The sequence below is a fragment of the Thamnophis elegans genome, chromosome 6 (genome assembly GCF_009769535.1).
Source record: "Thamnophis elegans isolate rThaEle1 chromosome 6, rThaEle1.pri, whole genome shotgun sequence".
NCBI lineage: Eukaryota > Metazoa > Chordata > Lepidosauria > Squamata > Colubridae > Thamnophis > Thamnophis elegans.
The window spans coordinates 63,329,084-63,354,699 of record NC_045546.1 but is presented as its reverse complement, the minus strand read 5'-3'; the positions used below and the strand labels follow the sequence as shown (position 1 = coordinate 63,354,699).

Below are 25,616 nucleotides of genomic sequence, written 5' to 3'. Positions count from 1 at the left end.
GGACAGCCATCTTGGACTTAAGTCTTACAAACAGAGAAGTGATAGAGGGAGTTGAAACTGCAGGGAACTTAGTGACCATGTCATACTAGAATTCAACATAACAGAAACACAAGTAATAGAACATAATGATACAGTGGGGCAAAAAAGTATTTAGTCAGCCACCAATGGTGCAAGATCTCCCACTTAAAAAGATGAGAGAGGCCTGTAATTGACATCATAGCTAGACCTCAACTATGAGAGACAAAATGAGAAAACACATCCAGACAATCACATTGTCTGATTTAGAAAGATTTTTTTTGCAAATTATAGTGGAAAATAAGTATTTGGTCAATATCAAAAGTTCATCTCAATACTTTGTTATATATCCTTTGTTGGCAATGACAGAGGTCAAACGTTTACTGTAAGTCTTCGCAAGGTTGGCACACACTGTTGCTGGTATGTTGGCCCATTCCTCCATGCAGATCTCCTCTAGAGCAGTGATGTTTTCGGGCTGTCGCTGGGCAACAGGGACTTTCAACTCCCTCCAAAGGTTTTCTATGGGGTTGAGATCTGGAGACTGGCTAGGCCACTCCAGGACCTTGAAATGCTTCTTACGAAGCCACTCCTTCGTTGCCCGGGTGGTGTGTTTGGGATCATTGTCATGCTGAAAGACCCAGCCACGTTTCATCTTCAATGCCCTTGCTGATGGAAGGAGGTTTGCACTCAAAATTTCACGATACACGGCCCCATTCATTCTTTCCTCTAAACGGATCAGTCGACCTAGTCCTTTTGCCGAGAAACAACCCCAAAGCATGATGTTGCCACCCCCGTGCTTCACAGTAGGTATGGTGTTCTTTGGATGCAACTCAGCATTCTCTCTCCTCCAAACACGTCGAGTTGTGTTTCTACCAAACAGTTCTACTTTGGTTTCATCTGACCATATGACATTCTCCCAATCCGCTTCTGGATCATCCAAATGCTCTCTAGCAAACTTCAGATGGGCCCTGACATGTACTTACTTAAGCAGAGGGACATGTCTGGCACTGCAGGATCTGAGTCCCTGGCGGCATAGTGTGTTACTGATGGTAGCCTTTGTTACGTTGGTCCCAGCTCTCTGCAGGTCATTCACTTGGTCCCCCCGTGTGGTTCTGGGATTTTTGCTCACCGCTGTTGTGATCCTTTTGACCCCACAGGCTGAGATCTTGCATGGAGCACCAGATCGAGGGAGATTATCAGTGATCTTGTATGTCTTCCATTTTCTAATTATTGTTCCCACAGTTGATTTATGCACACCAAGCTGCTTGCCTATTGCAGATTCAGTCTTCCCAGCCTGGTGCAGGTCTACAATTTTGTTTCTGGTGTCCTTCAACAGCTCTTTGGTCTTCACCATAGTGGAGCTTGGAGTGTGACTGTTTGAGGTTATGGACAGGTGTCTTTTATACTGCTAACAAGTTCAAACAGGTGCCATTAATACAGGTAATGAGTGGAGGACAGAGGAGCCTCTTAAAGAAGAAGTTACAGGTCTATGAGAGCCAGAAATCTTGCTTGTTTGTAGGTGACCAAATACTTATTTTCCACCATAATTTGCAAAAAAATTCTTTTCACATCAGACAATGTGATTGTCTGGATTTGTTTTCTCATTTTGTCTCTCATAGTTGAGGTCTACCTATGATGTCAATTACAGGCCTCTCTCATCTTTTTAAGTGGGAGAACTTGCACAATTGGTGGCTGACTAAATACTTTTTTGCCCCACTGTACCAGACACTTAGATTTTAAAACAGCTGATTTTAACAAACTCACAGCGAACTTGGGAAAGATTCTTTGGATGAAAAGTTTAAACAACTCAAGCAGCTTGGGAAACTCTGATCATAAAAGCCCATATCAGCACAACACTACTGAAAAAGAAAAACAAGAAATCCAAGAAGAAACCAGCATGGCTGCACAAAGATCTCTCTGACAAATTGAAAGACAAAAAGGACAAGTACAAAAAAATGGAAAGAGGGACACACAACTAAGACAGTCAGCAGCTAGCCAGAATCTGCAAAGACAAAGTCAGGAAAGCAAAGGCTCAGAATTTATAGATTTGCAACAAAAGTCAAAGATAATTTTAAAAACCCTTTCTTCCAACATATAAACAACAAGAAAAAATCAAGGAAACAGTTGGTCCACTAAAGAGAGAAGACGGCAAGGAAGTAACAGGCAACAGAGAGAAAGAGCTGCTTAACTCATTCTTTGCTTCAGTCTTCACACAAAAAGAAACTATAGCCCAACCTACCAGAAACATAACTGTCAATAACAGACTGGAAATAAAAGTTAAAACAAGCAGCAACAACAAAAAAACAGAGAAGACCTGTCTGATCTTGATTAATACAAATCACCAGGACCTGGCAGATTACATCCCAGTGTTCTAAAGGAGCTGGAAGATCCTGGAACACCAGGGAACTACCAGAGGACTGGAAAGAGCCGAGGTGGCGCAGTGGTTAAATGCAGCACTGCAGGCTACTTCAGCTGACTGCAGTTCTGCAGTTCGGCTGTTCAAATCTCACCGGCTCAGGGTTGACTCAGCCTTCCATCCTTCCGAGGTGGGTAAAATGAGGACCCAGATTGTTTTTGGGGGCAATATGCTGACTCTGTAAACCGCTTAGAGAGGGCTGAAAGCCCTATGAAGTGGTATATAAGTCTAACTGCTATTGCTATAAGAGCTGATGTGGTTTCCATCTTCAAAAAAAAGGGGGGGGGGACAGACCCAGAAAACTACAGACCAATCAGCCTAACATCAATACCCAGGAAGATATTGGAAAAGATAATAAAAAAGAGATCTGCCAACACTTAGAAACAAGTAAAGAAATAACTAGCAGTCAGCACGGGTTTGTTAAAAATAGAACATGCCAAACTAATCTTATTTCATTCTTCAACATAGTGACGAAATTAGTAGAGCAGCGAAATACTTAGACTTCAGCAAGGCATTCGACAGGGTAGATCATAATCTACTTTTCAAAAGCTAGAAAAAAGTGGGATAGATAGCTTCACCAAAAGATGGATTCACAACTGGCTGACAAACTGTACGCAACGAGTAGTCCTTAATGGAGCTAAGTCTACATGGAGAGAAGTCAGCAGTGGGATGCCCCGTCTTAGGCCCAGTACTCTTCAATATCTTCATAAATGACTTAGATGAGGGAATAGAAGGGGAACTTACCAAATTTGCAGATAATACTAAGCTGGCAGAAATAGCTAACACCCTAGATGTTAGGCTCAAGATCCAGATGGATCTTGACAGACTTGAACACTGGGCCCTATCTAACATAATGAAATTCAATGTAGAGAAAAGTAAAGACCTACACTTAGGTAAGAAAAACCAAAATTATACATACAAACTGGGTGAAACCAGGTGTCAGATCCCTTACGTGATACTGCCATTCAATTGGGAGGGGGGGGGCACCTCGGAGTTAAATTACTAGCAGTATCTGTAACAACTGAGTTTTCCAACTAATTTCCTGTTGCTGGAAAGCTGGAGGTCCCAGAACCTCTGGAAGGATGTTTACGATGGCCATGTGGGATATCTTACTTTAATGTCAAGCTAGAGATAGCCATGGGAACATGTGTTTAATTCAACTCTCAGGGCAGAAGAGTTAAGGAAAACATCTTCACACTTGTATATTGGCCAGAGTCTGCATTCTGTCAAAGGGGAGGGGTCATTATCAGTTTAATCCCACTTGCATTGCCTAAAGGGCTTCAGAGGCTCCTTTGCCTCTAATGGTTTTCCATTCTGCTTAATTAAAGATTCCTTTTGAAACAATCCATTTCAAGAGTCTTTTACTTTCTTAAGTTAGGAGAGGAGCCATTACATAAAGCAGCATCTGCGAATTGGTCAAGCAGGAGAGACGACATTTGCTCTACCGAGGGGACCCTGCAAACCATGTCTGAGCACAACAGCGAAAAAGGAGAAGCTGATTGCTGGAGGGAGATGACAACCCCTTCCCAACCAGAGAACTGTTCCATATACTCTGTCAGAGAGGATGAGGTGAGCCTAGAGGACCCCCAAAAAACCCAGCTGGTCAATCGGGATGGAAGATGGCTGGGATGGGAGATCCAGGGGAGTCACTCCTACCTGAGGGAGCCGAAACCCAGGGTGGAAAGTAAAGCTAGAAGCCCACTCTGACCAGGAGGAGCAAAATGAAGCCTCACTGAGAGAGGATCGCCTGAAGAGACAGGTAACCCAGTTGGTGATGGAGATTTTGGAAAATCTCAACATCCGGGGGGAGCCAGAACGGCAACCAAGAGGCGTGGGAAGGGCGGCAACTGCAGAGAGGCCAAAGGAGCTAACCCCCATCTGGGTCCTACTGATCAAGCAGAAGACACCGCAGCAACAGCTAGTAACCCAAAGAACCCTCCCCCCCAGGTGGCGCATAGATTGGGAGGCACCCCCAACCAACCCCGAAACCTTCAATTAGAAAGGAAAACCCCCTCCCTTGGGGCGAAGTTGGATGGAAACCCAAAAAAATGAGATTCTTTGTGGCACACGTGCTCACCTACATGCAAGAATACGGGCATGACTTTCCCAAAGAACCCAAGGATCCCGAGTGGTTACCCTAGCCCTGGAAGGAGCTGCCGCCTGATGGATGGTGACACTACATGATGCCAATGCGCCAGAACTGCGGGACTTCGATCATTTCATGATGGCCCTGCACCGATGTTTCGAAGACCCCCTCGCAGACCACAAAGCACGCGACCGCATTACAGTTGTGAAGCAGGGACGCCGGCCAGAGGCAGAGTATACCAAAAAATTCCGAGACTTGGAGTGTCGTGTGAACTGGCCAGAAGATATCCTGGTAAGCTGGTTCAAAAACGGGCTGAGTGATGACCTCTACAATGCTTGCGTGGTCCGAGGGACATTGAACCACCTACATGAGTGGTATCTCACTGCTGAAGAGGCAGAGTTCGACATGGCCAGGAACCAGTACCGATCAGGGTGAATGTGGAAGAAATCCCCACCCCAATTGAAGCAAGAGCCTTCAAACCCGCAAACGGCATTTTCTCCAAAACCCTCAGCCTGTTTCAAGTGTGGAAAAGAGGGGCACCAAGCTGCAGAATGCCGTTCTCAAGCACCGGCTAGGAAACCAGAGCACGCATTAGGGGGGAAATCTATAAAACCGGGCCAACGTGGGAAGGAAATGGCCCTGAGGAGCAGGGAGATCATAGAATCTCCACCCCTTCCCCTTTTTGAGGAGGATACCTCGGCCTCTCGGAAAGAGGAACCATACTCGTCCGGGAGCGATCCAAACCACTGGTAAGCAAACCAATTAAACCGCTTACCCTCCCCCTAAGACTGTTTATCCACAACCAGGAGAGGGGGATAAAAATCTCTGCTTTAGTGGATTCAGGGTACACCTGTTCTTTGATCAGCCCAACCCTGGTAAGGGAGTTGAGGATTAATATAAGGAAGCTGAAGAGCCCCATAACTTTTTGCCAACTAGATGGGTCAATAGCAGGGGGGGGGGGAGCCAGCTTCATTTGCCACTGAGTCCCTACAGATTGGCATTGGAAGCCACAAAAGAAATACTTACATTTATAGTGGCACCGGGCATGGAATGGCCACTAGTTTTGGGTCTTGCATGGTTGAAAAAATAGAACCCCAAAATTAATTGGAAGCAAGACATCGTAAGAGTGCAGATGCATGTAACCTCTGCTGAGAATCCAAAACAAGAAACTGAGTGGGCAGAGCACCAAGAAACAGCAATGCCTGCTTACACTATGCCAACCCAGGGCATACCCAAAGAATACAAGGACGGATGAGGTTTTTAGCTAAAAAGCCTCTGACGAGCTTCCCCACCACCCCACTGATTTTTGCGATAGAAATTCTACCCAGGGCCAAACTCCCTAAACCCAAGATGTATAGCATGTCTCCAAGAAAGCTGGAAGAACTGAGGACATTCATTGAGAAAAACCTAGCAAGGGGTTTCATTGAACTAGGCCGACCAAAATTGCAACCCCCGTGTTGTTTAGAGAGAAATAAGATGGCTCTAAATGCCTCTGCATTGATTTTAGAAACCTAAATTCTATCAGTGTGGAGAATGTATATCCTCTCATGAAGGATATGCTAGCACACCTCGCAAAAGGGAGAATTTTTGCAAAGCTGGATTTAAGGGAGGCTTACTACCGTATCCGAATTAAAAAGGGAGATGAATGGAAAACGGCATTTAACACCCCTCTGGGATGCTATCAATTTGGACTACAAGGGGCCCCTGCAGTGTTTATGCAATTAATTAATTAGTGTTGTAGGAACGCGTAAACAGCTACAAAGTTTCTTGGGATTTGCCAAATTTTACCGCCCTTTACCCAGATTGCTCTCCCCATCACCAAGCTCTTAAAAACGAAGGGGGAGGATAACACGAAACCGAAACAGCCTTTAAACTGGACAATGGAATGCCAAACTGCATTTGAAAAACTTAAACGACTGTTTTCAGCAGAGCCGATTCTAAAGCTCTCAGACACAGAGAAACCGTTCGTCATACAAGCGGATGCTAGCGATGTGGCAATAGGAGCGGTCCTGCTTCAGAAAAATGAGCAAGAGAAATTACAACCATGCACTTACACATCCAAAAAATTGAATGAATCTGAGCAAAGGTGGGCCATTTGGCAGAAAGAGGGTTATGCAGTTCGATGGGCTCTTTTATCTTGGAGACATTTCCTAGAGGGGAGCAAGATCCCTTTTGAAGTCTGGACAGATCATAAAAATTTAGAAGCCCTAAAGACCCCAAGTAAACTCTCCCCAAAGTAAGTACGATGGGCTCAGTACTTTAAATGGTTTGAATTTATGGTCAGATACCTCCCGGGGGGGGGGGGGGTTTCTGGCAGATGCACTATCCAGGAAACCGCAATTCAATAATGTGAAGCCAGACCTAGTCAAACCCATGATACAACAAAATCAACTAGCTGCTAAAGTAACCACCAGATCCCAGGGGGGAAAAAACACATTGGAGGACAATGACACCACCAAAGCTTTTAAACAAGCTTTAACCACCAATGAATGGTTTTTGAGCCACAAAGATAGCTGCCTGATGAAAGATAACTTAGCTTGGGTGGGAGCGAAGTTGTATGTTCCAGCTAGCCAAAGACTGTACTTAATGGAAAGGTGCCATGACTCCAAATTGGCGGGACACTTTGGTTTGTAAAAAACTTTACATCTAATTAAAAGGCAATTTTGGTGGCGATCACTAAAAAAGGACATAGAGAGCTATGTAGCCAGCTGTCCAATTTGTGCAGCAGCTAAAATACGCCAAGGCAAAATGCCAGGGCTGTTACAGAAGGTAGCCGAGCCTTCAGCACCATGGAAGGAGTTTGCTATGGATTTTATTGTCGAGCTACCAGAAAGCACAGGGAATACTGTCATTTGGGTCATAACAGACTTTTCAAAACAGACACATTTTATATTGTGACAAACGATTCCAATTGCAAAAAGTCTAGCCAAGTTATTCCTGATACACATTTATCGTCTTCATGGAGTCCCGCAGAGAATCATCTCTGACAGAGGGGTCCAATTCACCTCAAAAATTTTGGGGGCATTCTTAAATTTACTTGGCACCACCCAAGGACTGAGCTCCAATCACCATCCGTGTACCAATGGTCAAACTGAAAATTGGAACATGGTTCTAGAACAATACCTAAGATGTTTTATTAATTTTCAACAGGATAACTGGGTTGATCTTTTACCTTTTGCAGAAGTGGCCTTCAATAACACTGTGCACTCAAGCACTGGTTTCACCCCTTTTAGAGTAGCAACAGGCCAGGATTTCAACACCATGACTGAACTACCCACAGAAGAACCCACTATCCTCTCACTTAAAGAATGGATAGACAACCTATGAAACACATGGCCAGTAGTTAGATTAGCTTTACAGGAAGCTAGAGGCTTTTAAAAACCAAGCTGACAAAAAAAAGAGTAGACCCCAAACCTTTCCATGTTGGAGATAGAGTACACTTATCTACAAAATTCCTGAAGTCATTGCAGCCATCAAAGAAATTAAGGCCAAAGTTTAATTCCACTTGCATTGCCTAAAGGACTTCAGATGCTCCTTTGCCTCTAATGGTTTTCCATTCTGCTTAATTAAAGGTTCCTTTTGAAATAATCCGTTTCAAGAGTCTTTAATTTCTTAAGTTAGGAGAGGAGCCATTACACCAGGCTTAATACAGAGGTGGGTTCCTACCAGTTCGCACCTATTCGGTAGAACCGGTTTGTCAAATCTACCGAACCGGTTAGAAGAGGTTCCACCAGTGGACCCAGAAAGCAGGCCACACCTACAGAAGATGTTCCAAAATTTTTTGAAACCCACCACTGGTCCTTGGATATGATTATTCTACACTATCATGCTCATATTTATAAAACTCAGTGCCTCTGTGAAAGGTAAGGATGACTACTGCGTTTGTGGTGCAATCAGAACATTGCGTGTGTTGAAGTTGTTTTAACACAAACCAAAGAAGCCTTTTAAAAAACAAGTTTACATCATATTCTTATGCATGCCACTGCTGTGTTTGAGGTAATTTAAGGTGGTTCTGACAAGTGTCGTCGGCATCTTCATATCCGGTCACATGGGTGGCAAGCCACTCCCATCCGGTCACATGGGCGGCAAGCCACTCCCACAAAGGAGGCCACACCCACAGATTAGGTTCGAAGAATTTTTGAAACCCACCACTGGCTTAATAACAGTGACTGTGAGAGGGACCTTGGAGTCTTCATGGACAACCAGCTAAACCAACAGTGGGCAGCAGCAGCCAAAAAAGCCAATGCAATCGTAAATTGCATTGACAGAGGGATACAATCAAGAGCAAGTGAGGTACTAATACCACTCTATAAAGCCCTAATAAGACCACACCTAGAGTCCTGCATCCAGTTTTGGTCACCACACTATAAAAAAGATGTTGAGACTCTAGAAAAAGTGCAGAGTAGAGCAACCAGGATGATTAGGGGACTGGAGTCTAAAACATATGAAGAATGTTTACAGGAACTGGGCATGGCTAGTCTACTGAAGAGAAGGACCAGAAGATACATGATAGCAGTGTTCCAATATTTGAAGGGCTACCACAGAGAGGAGTGGGTCAAGCTATTTCCAAAGCATCTGAAGGCCAGACAAGGAATAATGGATGGAAACTGACCAAGGAGAGATTCAACCTAGAAACAAGGAGGAACTTATTGAGTGAGAACAATCAACCAGTAGAACAGCTTGCTTTCGGAAGTTGTTGGGGCTTCAGCACTTGAGACTTTCAAGAAGAGATTGGACTGCCATTTGTCAGAAATGGTATAGGATCTCCTGCTTGAGTGGGGGAGGGGGGGCTGGACGGCATGCACATGCTGACAGTTGATGGCTGGGAAGCCAGCAAATATGGCTCCGTGTGCCACCTGTGGCACACATGCCATAGGTTCGTCATCACGGCCTTGGAGTTTCACCGAACCCCAGCTGAGAAACACTGTCATAAATGATTTCAGGAAAAGACACAACTATTTTGAAGACTACAGACTCTTTCTGCCTCTATTTTTTGAAGCATTGTTTTCCAAATGCTTAGTAGAATAAGTGGATATTTAAAGTCATTCGAATAAGTAAAGATATATAATAAATATTTCAGTATTATAGATTGTGTATTTAATCTAGAAGCAACTTACTGAGCTTCTTTTTTTTTTAAACGGACTTTTCTTAAATTGTGAATGTAGTCTGCGTAGTACTCTGTATTCATTTGCTTTTCCAGTTCTTCATATACTGTGTAAGAGAACTCTGGATCTATGTAACAATATCTGGAAGTTTTTGTGAAAATAGTCCTAAATCAGAACAATGATATATAACTTTATCACTACATGGAATATTTAAATATACATTGAAGATACAAAATATTAGTCCTTTTACACACACACACACACGGACACACACACACATGGGGACACACACACACACATGGACAAAATAATTGGAATTTAATTTAACAGCACATATACTTCTGCATAAATAAAAATCACTAATAGAAGATAATAAATTTCCAATATAAACATAATATTCACTATGGCAAAAAAATCATATAAAATAATAAACATAATATGTCTCAAGATCATCATTATTTATATTACCTGTAATCCTTATTCCACTCAGCAGGTCGTATGCTGGCTGGACGATCATTGGGCATAGCTACTAGTTCATTGCTTAAGTTCCTATTAATCCGGTGAGCATGTAATTGTGTTTTATCTGCCTTAAGTAGTACTATTCGTGCAACATCACTCTGTTGATCCCTCTTGTTAGCTATAAATATCCCAGTAGCATTGGAAATCAATGGGGGTAAACCTTGAGACAGGATTTTTAAAAAAAGCGTATTATATAGGACAAGCAAACCAAAATATAAATTATTATATTTTATTACACAAATTCTATAATACTTAATTCACAGTAACATTTTATTCAGTTAAGAATCATATCTGAGCTTCCTGTGGTCGTGCAGCCTGAAGAGCAGCTCTTTTGAGTAGCTCCAGCCCCGAGATCGCGTTACACTGTTTGGACAGCGTATATCAGCCGTCTGACAGATTGATAACCCTTTCCTCGGGTGAAGAGGAAAGGGGAGACCTGCTGAGCTTGGGGAGAGCTCCATTAACCCCGCAGGAGATAATTCTGGGGTGTGGAAGGCACGAGCCCCCCTGTAACTCGGCAAACTCCACACCCGGGACTCATTCTGCTTTTCCGCAGAAACCAAGGCTCACGATCATCCCTGCTCAACGTTTGATTTACATCTGAGCAAAAAGCAAGCAGAGCAGATACTGGAGAATTTACAACTGTAGGTATATGTAAACTTTAACTCCATTTTCTAGAAATTCCTTCTATTAAAACTAATGAGACAGAAGATAAAATGGCGCCAGAGTCTTGAAGGTGGGGCCGAATCGTAATTTAACAATCTACTACAGAGCTTAAAATCACTTAAAGCAGCATTGATTTATTAGCAAGCTACAAGAGTAATAATTGGAATAAAATGTTTGTTTGGACTTAATAATTTGGTGGAAGATAAGGTTGATTGAAGGTTAGAAATGGCTTCAAAACAAGTTAAAACAACAATGGCCTCGAAGAGTGCTGGAAGCTCTCCAGCCCCGACAAATAAATTACAGTCATTACTACTCCCTCTCCTCCTGCTGGAGAAGTTTTAACCCAGGAGGTGCTGCAAAGAGTTTTAAATGATGCTCTAAAAGACCATGCAGCTGCTTTAGAACTTAAAATACAAGAAAAGGTTTCTGCTGCCTTCAAGGAGGTCTCGGAGGAGATTTTGGAGATTAAAGAGTTAATTCAGATTTGCAACCAAGAGATCAAAGAAGATATTGTGGAAGCCTTTAAAGGCTTGTCTGGCTACGTATCTTTATTGGATGATAAAGTGAAAAAATTAACGAGTCTAATGTTAATTTATGAAATAAAGTGGAGGAAGTCCAAAACAAGGTTCACGATGCAGAAACTGAAATCACAATGCTACAATATAGGCAGATGGAACTTGCTCTGAGAATAAGAAGCCTTAAAGAGAATAATCAAGAAAACCTGAAGGAGATTCTTTCAGAAGCCTTTGATCAATTAGTAGGTCAACCAAGAAAGGACTATGACTGGCAAATAGACAAAATATACCACATTAACTCATGGATTGCCAGACAGAAATAACTCCCAAGAGAGTTGTAGTCTACTTTGCCACAAGGAATATAAGGAACTTGATACTACAAGAGTCCTATAAAACCAAGCTGCAGATTGAGGGCCAGGAGGTGATAGTTTTGAAGGAAATCCCACCCAAAATGCTGTGATCCTGGAAAGACTATGCATTCCTAGTGGACAAACTCAAAAACCACCAGCTACAATACAGATGGGAGGCCCCAGCCGGATTAGTGGTCAACTACCTGGGACAAAGACACCGACTTAACTCAGTTTGGAAGGCCAGAGATTTTTACAGCAACATACTAAAGGCTGGTTATCCCTCATCTCCAGGATCTAGAGAAAGGGAGCAAGCAGGAGAGGCCTGACAGCAAGATGCCCAAGGATCATTGGAGGTGGCCCATGTTTTGAATCCTCTGGCAGAGTTAGAAGGAGTCAAGGAGCAAAGACAAACCCGAGTGGCTACCAGACGTAAGGAACAAGAACTAAAGATGCAACAAGCCCAGACAACGGCTCAAGAAGCCATAAATATTAGCTCAGAAGCGGAGGGAGGAGCCAGGCGGAAAATCAAATTACAGGATTTCCAGGTGGCTCTTAAAAAGCTTCAGGGAGCTAAAGATCACAATTAAATTTTTAACTTGGAACGTCAATGGCTTAAATTCACCACAGAAAAGGAAAAAAATAAAACATTATTTGAAACAATTCAAAAATGATGTAATTTGCCTGCAAGAAACACATATTAGAACAAATGACCAGAAATATTTGATGAATGCAAGACTCGGACAACATTTCGTGGCCTCTGCCTCGGAGAAGAAAAATGGTATAGTTATATACCTAAGAAAGGACATAAAGGCTGAACTAACTGAAGCAGACTCTCAAGGAAGATATATTGCAATAGAACTATTTGTCAGACCTGCATTTATATTCCTTTTAGAATTTTGGCCTGCCACACTTTCTATTATTTCATTATGCTGTTTCTTTAAGTATAGTCAATGGGAGGGGGGATTAGAAGGAGTAGAATTGTGGAATGTATTGTTTTCATTCTTTGCTAGAAGTCAGGGTCATCCTTTGTCTCTGCACTTTCACACCTGACCGGAAGAAGCTGGGCATGGCCGCCAGCATGGAAGTTTAAGTTTAAGTTTAATGGAATTTATATGCTGCCCAATCCCAAAGGACTTCGGGCGGCTTACAAAAAGAAGAGGAAGAAGGAAGAAGAAAGAAATAATAAAAAAGACAGATTTAAAATCACAACATGCATTCGTTCTAATCAGGGCTGGACCTAAACAGTGAGGTCAACAGCCCCAGGCCTGCCGGACAGCCAGGTTTTAACAGCTTTCCTGAAGGCCATGAGAGCGGGTAAGGTCCGGATCTCTGGGGGTAGCTCATTCCAAAGGGTCGGAGCAGCCACAGAGAAGGCTCTCCTCCGGGGAGCCGCCAGCCAACATTGTCTGGCTGACGGCATCTGAAGGAGGCCCAATCTGTGTGATTTCACTGGCCGCTGGGAGGTATGTGGCAGTAGGTGGTCTCACAGGTACGCTGGCCCTAAGCCATGTAGGGCTTTAAAAGTAATAACCAACACCCTGAATTGCATCTGGAGACCAATTGGTAGCCAGCGCAGCTCGTGGAGGACAAGTGTAACGTGGGTGTACCTCAGTACACCCAATATCACTCGTGCGGCCGCATTCTGGACTAGCTGCAGTCTCCGAAGGCATTTCAAGGGTAGCCCCATGTAGAGCGCATTGCAATAATCTAGCCTTGAGGTGACAAGGGCGTGAGTAACCGTTTGAAGTGCCTTCGGATCCAAATAGGGCCGCAATTGGTGCACCAGGCGAACCTGGGCAAAGGCTCCCCCTGGTCACAGCCTACAGATGGTGTTCCAGTGTCAGCTGCGAATCCAGGAGGACTCCCAAATTGGGGGCCCTCTCTGAGGGGTGTAAATTTTCACCCCCCAGGATTAAGGATGGACTGACTAGGCTGTCCTTCGGGGGCAGCATCCAAAGCCACTCAGTCTTATCGGGATTGAGTACAAGTATGTTCATCCCCATCCAGATCCTGACAGCTTCCAGGCATCGGCACATCATGTCCGCCGCTACACTGAGCTGGCACGGGGCAGAGAGATACAGTTGCGTATCATCTGCATATTGATGGTACTTTATCCCGTGCTGTCGTATGATCTCGCCCAGCGACTTCATGTAGATGTTAAATACCAGGGGGGACAAGACCAAACCCTGTGGCACACCGCATTTAAGGGGCCTAGGGGTCGACCTTTGCCCCCCGACCAACACTGACTGCGACCTGTCAGAGAGGTAAGAGGAGAACCACCGTAAAACGGTGTCTCTCACTCCCACCTCCTCCAGCCGTCGCAGAAGGATACCATGGTCGATGGTATTGAAGGCCGCTGAGAGGTCAAGAAGCACCAGGATAGAGGAATGTCCTCTATCCCTAGCCCGCCAGAGATCATCGGTCAGTGCGACCAAAACAGTTTCCGTGCTGTACCCAGGCCTGAAACCAGACTGAAAGGAGTCTAGATAATCCGCTTCAATCAAGGTCCGTCGGAGTTGAAGCACCACCACCTTCTCGACAACCTTCCCCAGAAAAGGAAGGTTGGAGACAGGACGATAGTTCTTGAGAATAGCTGGGTCCAGAGAAGGCTTCTTGAGGGGGGGTCTTACCACCGCTTCCTTTAATGATTGTGGGAAAGACCCCTCCTGCAAAGATGCGTTCATAATCGTCTGGAGCCAGCCTCGTGTTACCTCTCTGCTGGTCGAAACCAGCCAAGAGGGGCACGGGTCCAATAAACAGGTGGAGGCACTCATTGCTCCCATGGCCTTGTCCACTTCCTCAGGGGTGACAAACTCAAACTCATCCCAGCAAATCTGATTAAGACTCTCCCTCGGCCAGCGTCGCTCTAGGCGTCTCTTTTGGCGCTTCATCCCCCGGAGTTCCTCGGTGAACCAAGGTGCCCTCCTGGATCCACTGCCATGGAGAGGCCTCAAAGGCACAATCTGATCCAGTGCCTCAGCCGCCGCAACATTCCAGGCAGCGACCAAGGACTCCGTCAGATTGTGGACAAGGGAGTCAGGTATCCCTCCAAGCTCCCTCTGAAATCCCTCCGGGTCCATCACCGCCTGGGGCGGAACCACTTAATCGGCTCCACCTCCCTGCAATGGGGGAGTAGCATCCTAAAGTCAAGCCTCAGCAAGGAGTGATTTGACCATGACAAGGGCAAGATCTCTATTCCCCTTAACTCTAGATCACGTCTTCACTGCCCCGAGAGAAATACAAGGTCGAGTGTGTTTCCTGCTCTATGAGTTGGACCCTGAACTACTTGGGTCAAGTCCATGGTTGTCATGGAAGCCATGAACTCCTGTGCCCTGTCAGAGTGTTCACCAAGAGATGGCAGATTAAAGTCCCCCAGTACCATTAGTCTGGGGAACTCCACCGCCAACCTGGCTACTGCCTCTAGGAGCACAGGCAGGGCTATCGTGACGCAGCTGGGAGGTATGTACATCAAGAACAAGCCCAATTGAACTCCTAGGTCCAACTTCAAGAGGAGAGACTCACACCCCACAATCTCTGGGGCAGGGATCCTGCGAGGAGCTAACAACCTTCGGATGATAACTGCCACTCCCCCACCCCTTCTCTGATGTCGTGGTTGGTGGAGCACCTGGAACCCATCTGGGCACATTTCTGAGAGGGGGATTCCTCCCTCTTGGCCCAGCCAGGTTTCAGTTATACATGCCAGGTCTGCCTCCTCATCTAATATTAAGTCCCAGACAAGGGGAGCTTTGTTCACCACAGACCTGGCATTTAGCAACAGCAACCTGAGACCAGGGCCCTGATCTCCTCTGCCACCAGGTCCTTGAGTTGAGCCTGAGGCGCTGGAATAAGGAATCGCTGTAATGTAGCGAGTCCTTCTTCCCCGGTAATGGCTAGCCCTATAGCTCCCGTCATATCTGCCCCTCCCAGTCGTAACCAAAATGCTCTGACCCTCCCCCATCCCCATAGACCCTCCCCCCTTCCCAATGGCCCCCATTCTTCCCAGCAGGCCACACACACCATTCACTCCAGGACGGGGGGCGAATCTGGGCCCCCATCCACTTCTGCTTCTGCACTCAGTGGAGGGGGCTCCAGGTCGCACTCCCGGTCCTATCATATGCACCAATCAGACACTCTCCTCATCCACACCCCACAATAATCATTAAAATACAGTACAACAATGCAATAATTAATTAAGTTAAAAAGTGGGCACATTCTCGCTCACATTCATACATTCATGCACTGAGCAAACTGGCTAAAAACACAGATCTTAAATACGCAAAAGGCAGTCAGCGCAAGTTCGAAGTGGCTGGGGCCGGTAGTGGTTTGGGAGGGAAGGGTTCCTCGCTCTTCTCTCCTGCGGGGCCTGGAAGAATGTCTGAAAGTCTGAGGCGGCTGAGGGAGTTGGCGCCAGTTGGAGGGGGGGCAGGCTCCCCATCCCCGTCTTCCTCATCCCCCATCCTCTGCAATGGTTGTGAGTCAAAGGGCGGAACGCAAGGCAGCCGGCATGGCAGAAGTTCCCTATGGCCGCTGCAGCAGCCGGAGTGGCGAGCAAAGAAGGTCCCCCGCGGCGACGTTGTCCAAGAAGGCCCCCCACAGCGGCGTTGTCCCAGGGGCCGAAGCGGAGAAGAAGCAGAGGCCACGTCTGGAAACAGGAGCGGTGGAAGAAGACGGCCGTTCAGTCTCAGGGCACACCGGCTCCCCAGAATGGCGGCGTCGAGTCCGAGGCAGCCAGAGAGGGCGGCGCCGCCCAAAGAGCTGCGCCAGGGACAGGAGTGGACGGCAGCGGCAGCAGCGGAGGAAGCTGACCGAGGCCGCAGCAGCCAGAGTGTCAGGCAGAGAAGGTCCTGCGACTGTGTCGCCCGAGAAGCCCTGCAGCGGCGGTGGCAGAGGAGGCTGGTCGCCCAGTCCTATGGCACACCGACAGAGACTCACCGGCTCCTCGAGGCAGCGGAGCACAGGCTCAGCAGCCCAGGCACAGCAGCTCCCCGAGGCAGCGGGGCCGAGGTCGCGGTGGTCGGAACAGGAGTCGTCCTCCAAGAGCAGCACCATCCAAGAGCAACGCTCTTCCAGGTAGCCGCTTCTCCAAAACCTCTTGTGTTGTTCTTGAAGAGTTCTTCACTTCACTGCAATTTCTAGGCTTCGGTTCTGTTTATTTTTGGCCGTTTTTCCCTCTTGAAACCTGAGCGGCAAAGCTCAGGCAGCCATCTTCCTTGCGCATGCACAAGATTGGACCATGTGATGGACCGTGGGTGTGGGGACAAGATCATGAACTTTTAACTGGGTGGAATTCTGATGCCATTTCCAGTATTGGGATTAACACAGATGTGCCTAAAATGTCTGTCTTATTAAATTGGAACAAAAAGGATCGTTTTGCCTTGGACTCTGATTTAATTCTGCATGATACTTGGAACGCTGACACTATTATTAGAAGGGAAAAAGATACTCTTAATGGGAGTATATGCCCCTAATCAACAACAAGAAAAATTATACAAGATGCTCCGTACGAAGTCAATACAATGGGACTATAGATCCTGCATATTAATGAGTGACTGGAATGGAGTTTTGGATACCAAGAAAGATAAGAAGGGTCTTTTGCAAAATATCCAAACACGTGCGAAACTACCTAAGTCTTTCTTCGATATGATGGATGATTTGGAGCTAAGAGATATTTGGCGAGAAAGGAATGCTAAAGAACAGGACTTTACATTCTTTTCTGATAGACATCAATCTTTTTCTAGGATTGACTTTATACTAACTATAAATGATTTGCTTTCTAAGGTAAAGAAGACGAAGATATGTTCCAGAGCCTTAACAGATCATAACCCGGTCTGGATGGAATTGGAATATGGGAAGGAATCTAGAAGGTGTTGGAGGTTAAATGAAAATTTATTTAGATATGAGAAAAATGTCAATGAATGTAAACAATTGCTGAGAGAATATTTTCTTTTTAATATGAACAAGGGTACATCTATGGAAATGGTTTGGGATGCAAGCAAAGCGTATATGAGAGGAGTCCTAATAAATGTAAATAAGCTACATAGACATAGACAGGGGGAAAAAAGAAAGGAACTAGAGGAAGAGATAAAGAAGAAAGAGCAGGAGTTAATATCCAACCCAGGTGACAAGAAGACAAAAGAGGCAATTACCCTATTACGAGCGCAATTTAATATGTTGATGTCACATCAGGTGGCTACTAACTTGTTATATGCTAAACATAATACTTTTTGCAATGCAAACAAATCAGGCAGATGGTTAGCATATATGACGAGGAAAAAACAAAAATCTTGTACTATACAAAAAATATATTATAAAGGCAAAGAAGTTCATCAACAGGATATGATCCAAAAGGCCTTCTTAGAATTTTACGCAGGACTGTACACGGGTGATAAAATACAAGGTTTAGATATAGATAGATACTTGGAGAAAGAAAAAATACCTATAGTTAAAGATGAGCAAAGGGAGAGATTGAACCAACCAATAACTTTGGAAGAAATCATCCAGGTAATTAAACAGTTAAAAGCTGGGAAAGCACCGGGCACAGATGGTTTGACAGCGGTTTACTATAAAAATTTACAATTAGAAATGATAGAACCTCTTAAGGAATTATTTAGCAGAATCCAAATGGAAGGAAAGGTACCTCCATCTTGGAGAACAGCTTTTATATCCTTTATTCCCAAAGAAGATCAAGATCTTAGCCAGCCAAAAAATTATAGGCCTATATCCAGGGGTGGGTTGCTAATCCCGTTCCAACCGGTTTGGTTGGAACGGGGCCGGCGGCGTCCTCGTGCACACGCGCAGTTCACGCATGCATCTTAGCACCTGCGCGATGCTCCAGCTGCTCGCGGAGACACACGCAGGCGCTGTATGTGCCATCCAGCTGCTCGCGGAGAATCGCGCAGGCGCTGTATGTGCCATACGCCTGCGTGGAAGCGCAGAAGCCTTCAAAGACCGGTAAGGAGCGCGGGTGGGTGGGCCCTTTGCCGTTCCCGGAAGTTACTTACTTCCGGGTTCACCGACCAACCGGTTTGCGGGGACTGCCGCGAACCGGTTGAAACCCACCCCTGCCTATATCATTACTCAACACAGATTACAAAATTTTTGCCAAAATATTAGCAAACAGATTGATGTTAGCTATACAGCAACTGATTCACAATGATCAAACTGGTTTTATACAAGGGAGACAAATGAGAAGTAATGTAAGACAAATTGTTAATATATTGGAGTATTTGGGAAAGAATAACCAAGTCCCTGCAGCGCTTATATTTCTGGACGTGGAGAAGGCATTTGATCGAGTGAATTGGCAATTTCTAATGAAAATAATGCAAAAGATGCAAATTGGAGAGTACTTTATACAATCTATCAAGGCAATATACCAGGAACAAACAGCACAAATTACAGTTACTGGAAGCTTAACAGAACCTTTTAAAATTGAAAAAGGTACAAGATAGGGTTGCCCCCTATAGCCATTATTGTTTATTCTAACCCTGGAGTTATTGCTGAATAAAATACGGGGGTCAGATGATTTACAGGGAATTAAGATTAGGCATCACAAATACAGATTACGAGCATTTGCGGATGACTTGGTTGTAACTTTAACCCAAGCAGGGAAATCTACTAAGGCCTTAATGAATATGATTAATCAATATGGTCAAGTATCTGGGTTTAAAATAAATATAGGGAAAACAAAAATGTTAGTTAAAAATATGAACACAAATCAAAGAAAAGAATTAGAAAGAATAACAGGATGTGAGATAGTAAAAAATATCTAGGAGTTTATATTACAACTTCAAATGGGAAATTATATAAGTATAATTATGAAGCATTATGGCACATAATATATGTAGAGATGAAAAAATGGGGAAAACTACAATTGTCTTTGTTGGGAAGGATAGAAGCAGTAAAAATGAATGTTCTGCCTAAGTTCTTATTTCTTTTCTAAATGATACCAATACTTTAAAAAGATGCAAATTTGCTTGAATGGCAGAAGGGTATTAATAAATTTGTCTGGGCAGGGAAGAAACTGAGAATAAAACTTAAAATAATGCAAGATGTACGTGAGAGAGGAGGCTTGAAAATGCCAAATTTAAAATTATATTACAAAGCAGTAGTTTTATCAATAATTAGTGATTGGATCAATTCAACAGAGGATAGAATACTGAACATCGAATGGCATGATTTGGTATACGGTTAGCATGCTTATTTGATATACGACAAGAAGGTGGATAAGACTTTCAAAAGTCATATTTTAAGGAATGCTCTATTGCGTGTCTGGAAAAAATATCAACATAAATTAAATGATAAGATACCTATGTGGGCAATTCCCAGACATGCAATAGAGAATATAAGCATAGCACAAAAACATGATGTAACCACATACAGACAGCTTCTTCCTATAGAAAGAGGTGTATTACAGCTAAAACCTCTGGAAAAGATAATCCAAATGTGGTTTCAGTATGGACAGTTACAGGCCAGATGGAAAAAAGACCAGAAAATTGGTATTACACAAATGAGGACAATCTAGTAAAACAAATTAGGGACAAAAGTCAAATGCATATAAAAAGGTTATATAATAGATTGATAGAAATAGATTCTGAAACAGAATTAGTTAAAGACTGTATGATAAAGTGGGCACAAAATTTTGAAGAACCAATAATGATGGATACATGGGAAAAGATATGGGTAAGAAATGTAAAATTTCCGCAAGCCCAAAATCTGAGGGAGAACTTTTACAAGATGTTTTACAGATGGCATTTAGATCCCAAAAAATTGGCTTGTATGTATCTGAACCTACAACCTAAATGCTGGAGATGTGATTGTGCTGATGCTACGTATTATCATATATGGTGGACTTGTAAAAAGGTCAAAGTATTTTGGATAAAAATATGGTGGATTATGCAAAATATCTTTAAAAAGAGGATAAAGTTTACCCCTCAGTTATTCTTGTTAGGTATAACTACTGATTGTACTGTTATAGAGACTAATTTGATTCTGAACCTAACAACGGCAGCAAGACTGTTGGTGGCGCAGTACTGGAAGAAGGAAGATTTGCCTACTATTCAAGAATGGACGTTAAAAGTAACAAACTTAGCAGAGACGGCTAAAATATCAGCATATCTCAAGGATCATTCAGACGAGAAATATAAGCTGGAATGGAGAAGATGGATTGATTATATTCAAAATAAATACGGGACTAAGAAATTCCAGATAGCTTATGATTGAATGAGCAAGGAATGATATAATTTGTTTAGAGTTAGCTTAATAAAAGGGGAGTTAAAGTACAAGTGAGGGATGCTAAAGTCTGTTAGTTTATTTTAGAATATGGTTGTTAAAGATTTATACCCTGTATTTGCTCTGGGAGGTTGAGGAGGGGAGGTTAGGGGGGAGGTGGGTTTGGGTGGGGGAGAGGAAGTATATATTTGTAAAACCTTTTTTAAAACTTTTAATAAAAAAAAGAATCATATCCACATCTAACCTCTTATAATGTAACAATTTTTGAGACTGAACTTTTTAACATGAGTTTCAATAAAATTGATTGGAGAAAACAAACACAAAGAAAATAAATAAATTGCATCATTAAAATAGCTAAATTAAAGATATTACACAGAACTTAAATTTCAAAATATACTATACATATACAAAATATTTCTATTTTATGGTAATATGTTTCACAGTTTATGCATAAATTAATTTCATTTCTTATTCCTAAAACCAGGCAAGCATAAAACACCAAAAAGAGATCATCAAACTAAATCATTTTGTGTGTGTGTGTTCATCAGAAATCCTCTTACCCTCGCTACCGGGAGCGTGCGCACCTTGCATGCACGCTTCGCTCACCCGCAGCACTCCTGAGCATGTGCAGAGTGTCCATGATGATGTCTGGCTGGGTGGGTGGAGCCCCCCGCTGCCGCTACTGGTTCACCAAACCAGGCAAACTGGCAGAATACCACTGCTGGTGTTCATGTGTTATATTTCTATAATGATCAAATGATTTCGAAAATTAATTGAAGCAGAAGGCTTCTGTCTGATCTTTGGCGAAGAATGGAGTGGAAGCTGGCAGATGTAACAGTTTGTGTTTATTAAGCATAGAACAGCAATATACTAGTAATAGCCAAAGGCTGCAGGCTGACAGCAATCTATATAGAGGGCAGTCAGCCATTAGCCAATGGATTCAAAGTATTTTCCCATGCCTTGTGCTGACTGCAGTGAAACCTTTCAACAGCGCATGTGCATACACAACACCCCTCCCCACCAAGTGGGAGCTGTCAGTCTCCAGTTTTTACACTACAGGCGGAGTCTTCCAAGTATGCAGGTCGACAGCAGGTGTGCATTCACTCCTCCATTCTCAATGAGTCAGTGGGAGCAGCAGGTGCTTGGGCGGAGTCTTCTTATTCTCTCCTCATTCGTAAAGAGTCGGCATGGGAAACGGATGGTTGGTCAAAGACCTCTCCAGGAGTCGTTTGGGCAGAGCCTTCATCTGGGATTGTCTGCTGCAGTGGTGGGACTTCAGTGGCAGTTCACTCTGGTATCGCGGGATTCAGTCCTACAGGTAATGATGCACGGTCTCCTCTTCCTCTCCATTCTGCAATGCTTGGTTGCCGTCTTGCCATTGCTTGTCCATTGTTGGCTCTGTGGAATGGCACGATGATAGCATGGTAGATCCACTGGCTTGCCAAAAACAGTTTGAACTGGGTTGCAGTGAACTGTGGCCCATTGTCCGACACCAGGACATCCAGCAGTCCATATGTCACGAACATCTTCTGGAGTGCTCAGGTGAGTTTCTGTTGTAGAGGATACCATCAGGGTTACCTCAAGCCATTTTGAGTAGGAGTCAACCAAGATGAGGAATGGTCCCGCGAAATCGAGGTATACCCTGGACCATGGTGTCGTGGGTGTTTTCCACTCCCATGTTGGCACCGATGGGGGTTCTGGCCTTGACTCTTGACACAATGCGACCCATTCTACAGTAGCACTGTCCAGGTTGGGCCACCAAACATAGATCCGGGCCAACACCTTCATCTTCACAATTCCGGGGTGGTCATCATGCAACGATTTCAGAATGGGTTGCCTTAGTTTAGGGGGAATCACTACACGGTTTCTCCACAGTAAACAGCCCCACTGAACGGACAGTTCATGTTGCCGGGTATAAAATGGCTTGAACTCTGTGCTTACTGGTTCCTTGGGGCACTCCCTCCACATCCAGTTGAGTACCTGTGCAATTGTTCAGTCCTTGTTTGCGTGTCAGGTGACCTCGGCCCTCTGCCTGGTTCCGGTGATAGTATACGTGCCTGTGGGCAATGCAGGATGGCCTGGGTGCATAATGTTCTTGTAGTTTTTCTTGTAGGGTGTCCCATCTGCATTGGTTGCAGAGTGAGGAGTGCTATGGCTATTTCAATAGTTTTAATAGTTGTGGTTTTTCTAAATAACTAGGGATTTTAACACTATCACTTTTAGGTAAATAATGCAATTTAATCTGAAGAAAATTGAACTACGTGTTCTCCTAGATTTCAAATGGAAATAAAACATAATGGTATATTTTTCATGTCCAACCCCCCAAAAAGCAGATTATAATAGCACTTAGATTACAGACATGTGGTGCAGTGGTTAGTATGCAGTATTGCAACTCACTGCTCACTTGCTAGGACTCAAATTCTGACCGGTTCAAGGATGACTCAGCCTTCCATCCTTCTAAGTTCGGTAAAACCGAGGACTCAAGATTGTTGGGAGTAAACCGCTTAGAGAGGGATGTAAAGTACTATGAAGAGGTATATGAAGCTATGAAGCTAAGCTTATTATAAATTGTAAAAGAAAAAGGCTAAAACTAATATCAGCAGCTCCCAACCACACAGGAAATTAAACCAAGATGTTTAAAAATGTAATTGAGACATTAAAATTTTCTATTTAGTTTTTTAAAAAATCACCAGAAAAAGAGATAGCTTGTCAAACCTTTCCCATCTCGCCATTATCTCATCCTGGAGATATCTGGTATCCGACTTATCCTAAAAGGCATATTAGTCTCAGGGGAATGAAATCAATGCTTACAAATAAGCTTAACTGATAACTAAAACTCATTTATGTTAAGCTACATGGATCTCCACATAATTTTCAAAATTAATAGTTTAAATCAGTTACTTCTTCATAAAGACAGCATTTTGGAAGTCTATCATTTCAGATGATACATAGATCACATCTGTCTTGGGAAAATGTCAAAATTGTTTCTCAGAAAGAAATACATTTCTAAGTAAAAACTTAGCATTTTTTAATTAATAACATACCAGGGTTGGTTTTCAGCACATTAGTGGATACCGACTTGCAGAGGCCAGAAAAAACTAAATGTATTTGATGAAATGGTTTCATCTCTAAAACTGGAAAGTCATCTTTTTTTGCTACTGGTCCTATAATATCTACTTTCTGCCTCACTGTGAAGGATCCTATATGTCGTGGGATAAATGAAAATATCACATCCTGAAAACAAAACAAAAAAACCCACAAAAGTATTAAACACATTAAAAAGGACACAAAAGTTAATGCAAGCTATAAAAAGTTCCATTTGTTACATTATGCTTACTCTCACTCTTAAAACTTTAATTTGGTTTCTTATATTTTTAAAAATTAAAATCTGTAAAGAAAAAAATTGAAATGATGCAATGGAATTGAATGATACATTATCATGTTCTGTTTCACATATGAAATAGACATACCAATTAAATATACAAATGGATAATGAAAGAGAGAAGCTGAGGAGCTAAACAAATGATAAAATAAAATGAGAGAAGTAAATTGGAAATTAGCTGCTTATTGCTTTAAATAATTTAATAAAATATTGTAAAAAATTGAATCTCACTAGGAAACAAAAAAGAAGAGAGCATTCCATTCAGCAGCTGAAGAAAAAGATTAAGGATGTGAATGAACACCAGCAAAATACAGCTGAGCAGGATACAAAGAAAATAGGAAATAAGGAGGATACAAAATAAGAAAACATAATTTAGAATTGAGTATAAGCTTGTAATTGATGAATTATATGAGAGATAAATATAAAGAAAATAATTGTAACTACTACATAGGAGAAAATAAGTTACAATTCAAATATTGTGGACAGTAATGAGAGGAGAAGCATATGGAAGCAATAAAATGGCTAATGTAGTTTAGCCAAAAAATGAAGAAGAGAAAAGGGATTTAGTGCTAATAATAGAAAGTGGTGATGTGTGGGACAAATTGTGTTACATTCTCTCCTTTGCCATGGTTAAAGACAAGAACAGAAAAGCAGCAGCTGCTTTATTTAGATACACATAAATAAAGAATGAAAGAAAATATGTGAATACCTTTACAGACTTTCCTTTTATTTTTCCCTTTTCGGGGCAAATATTATAATGTGCAATCTTATGAAAAACAAATGTCACTGGAAGAACATCACATTCATTTTGGAGTGTGCAAACAAGATCTGTGTGTTCACCAATATAACATTCTTTGAAACTGATAACTGGTCCTGGGATGAATGTCAACATGACTGGAAGCCCTGAGCCTATCAAACCCAGTTCAACACAGTGGGGATTCCCTGAAAAAGATATTAAGATGGAAGAACTATTGTATGTTGTAAAGAGAGTAACAATATATCAGTAAGTTTTCATAGGATATACTGCTATAAAGGAGCAAATAATAATGCATTACAAATAGAAATATTGTTCTCTAATGCAACAATAATTTTAAATAGAACTTGTTCTATAACATGTTTCCCCGAAAATAAGCCCTACCCCCCAAAAATAAGCCCCAGTGAAGGGAGTGGGTATGGCCAGCACAGGAGGTGTTGAGTGAGCATGGGCCAATGATGTCCAGCAGCAGCAGCTGCATGTGCAGTGCAGGTAAGTTGATTACCTGTCTAAGCAGCAGGCAGAAGCAGAGGTGGAGGGAGGGTTGCAATCTGGACGCAGACTGTGGAGAAGCTGAGAG

General features: G+C 43.1%; 1 protein-coding gene across 1 annotated transcript in view; it reads right to left on the bottom strand.

Annotated features, from left to right (window-relative positions):
* The window catches only part of CFAP47 (cilia and flagella associated protein 47), a 72,923-nt gene that overhangs the window by 13,036 nt on the left and 34,271 nt on the right, over window positions 1-25,616 (bottom strand). Inside the window, 4 exon segments of the mRNA XM_032220387.1 lie at window positions 9,635-9,787; window positions 10,091-10,259; window positions 23,945-24,134; window positions 24,992-25,224. Coding sequence (XP_032076278.1) covers window positions 9,635-9,787; window positions 10,091-10,259; window positions 23,945-24,134; window positions 24,992-25,224 — 745 coding nt within the window.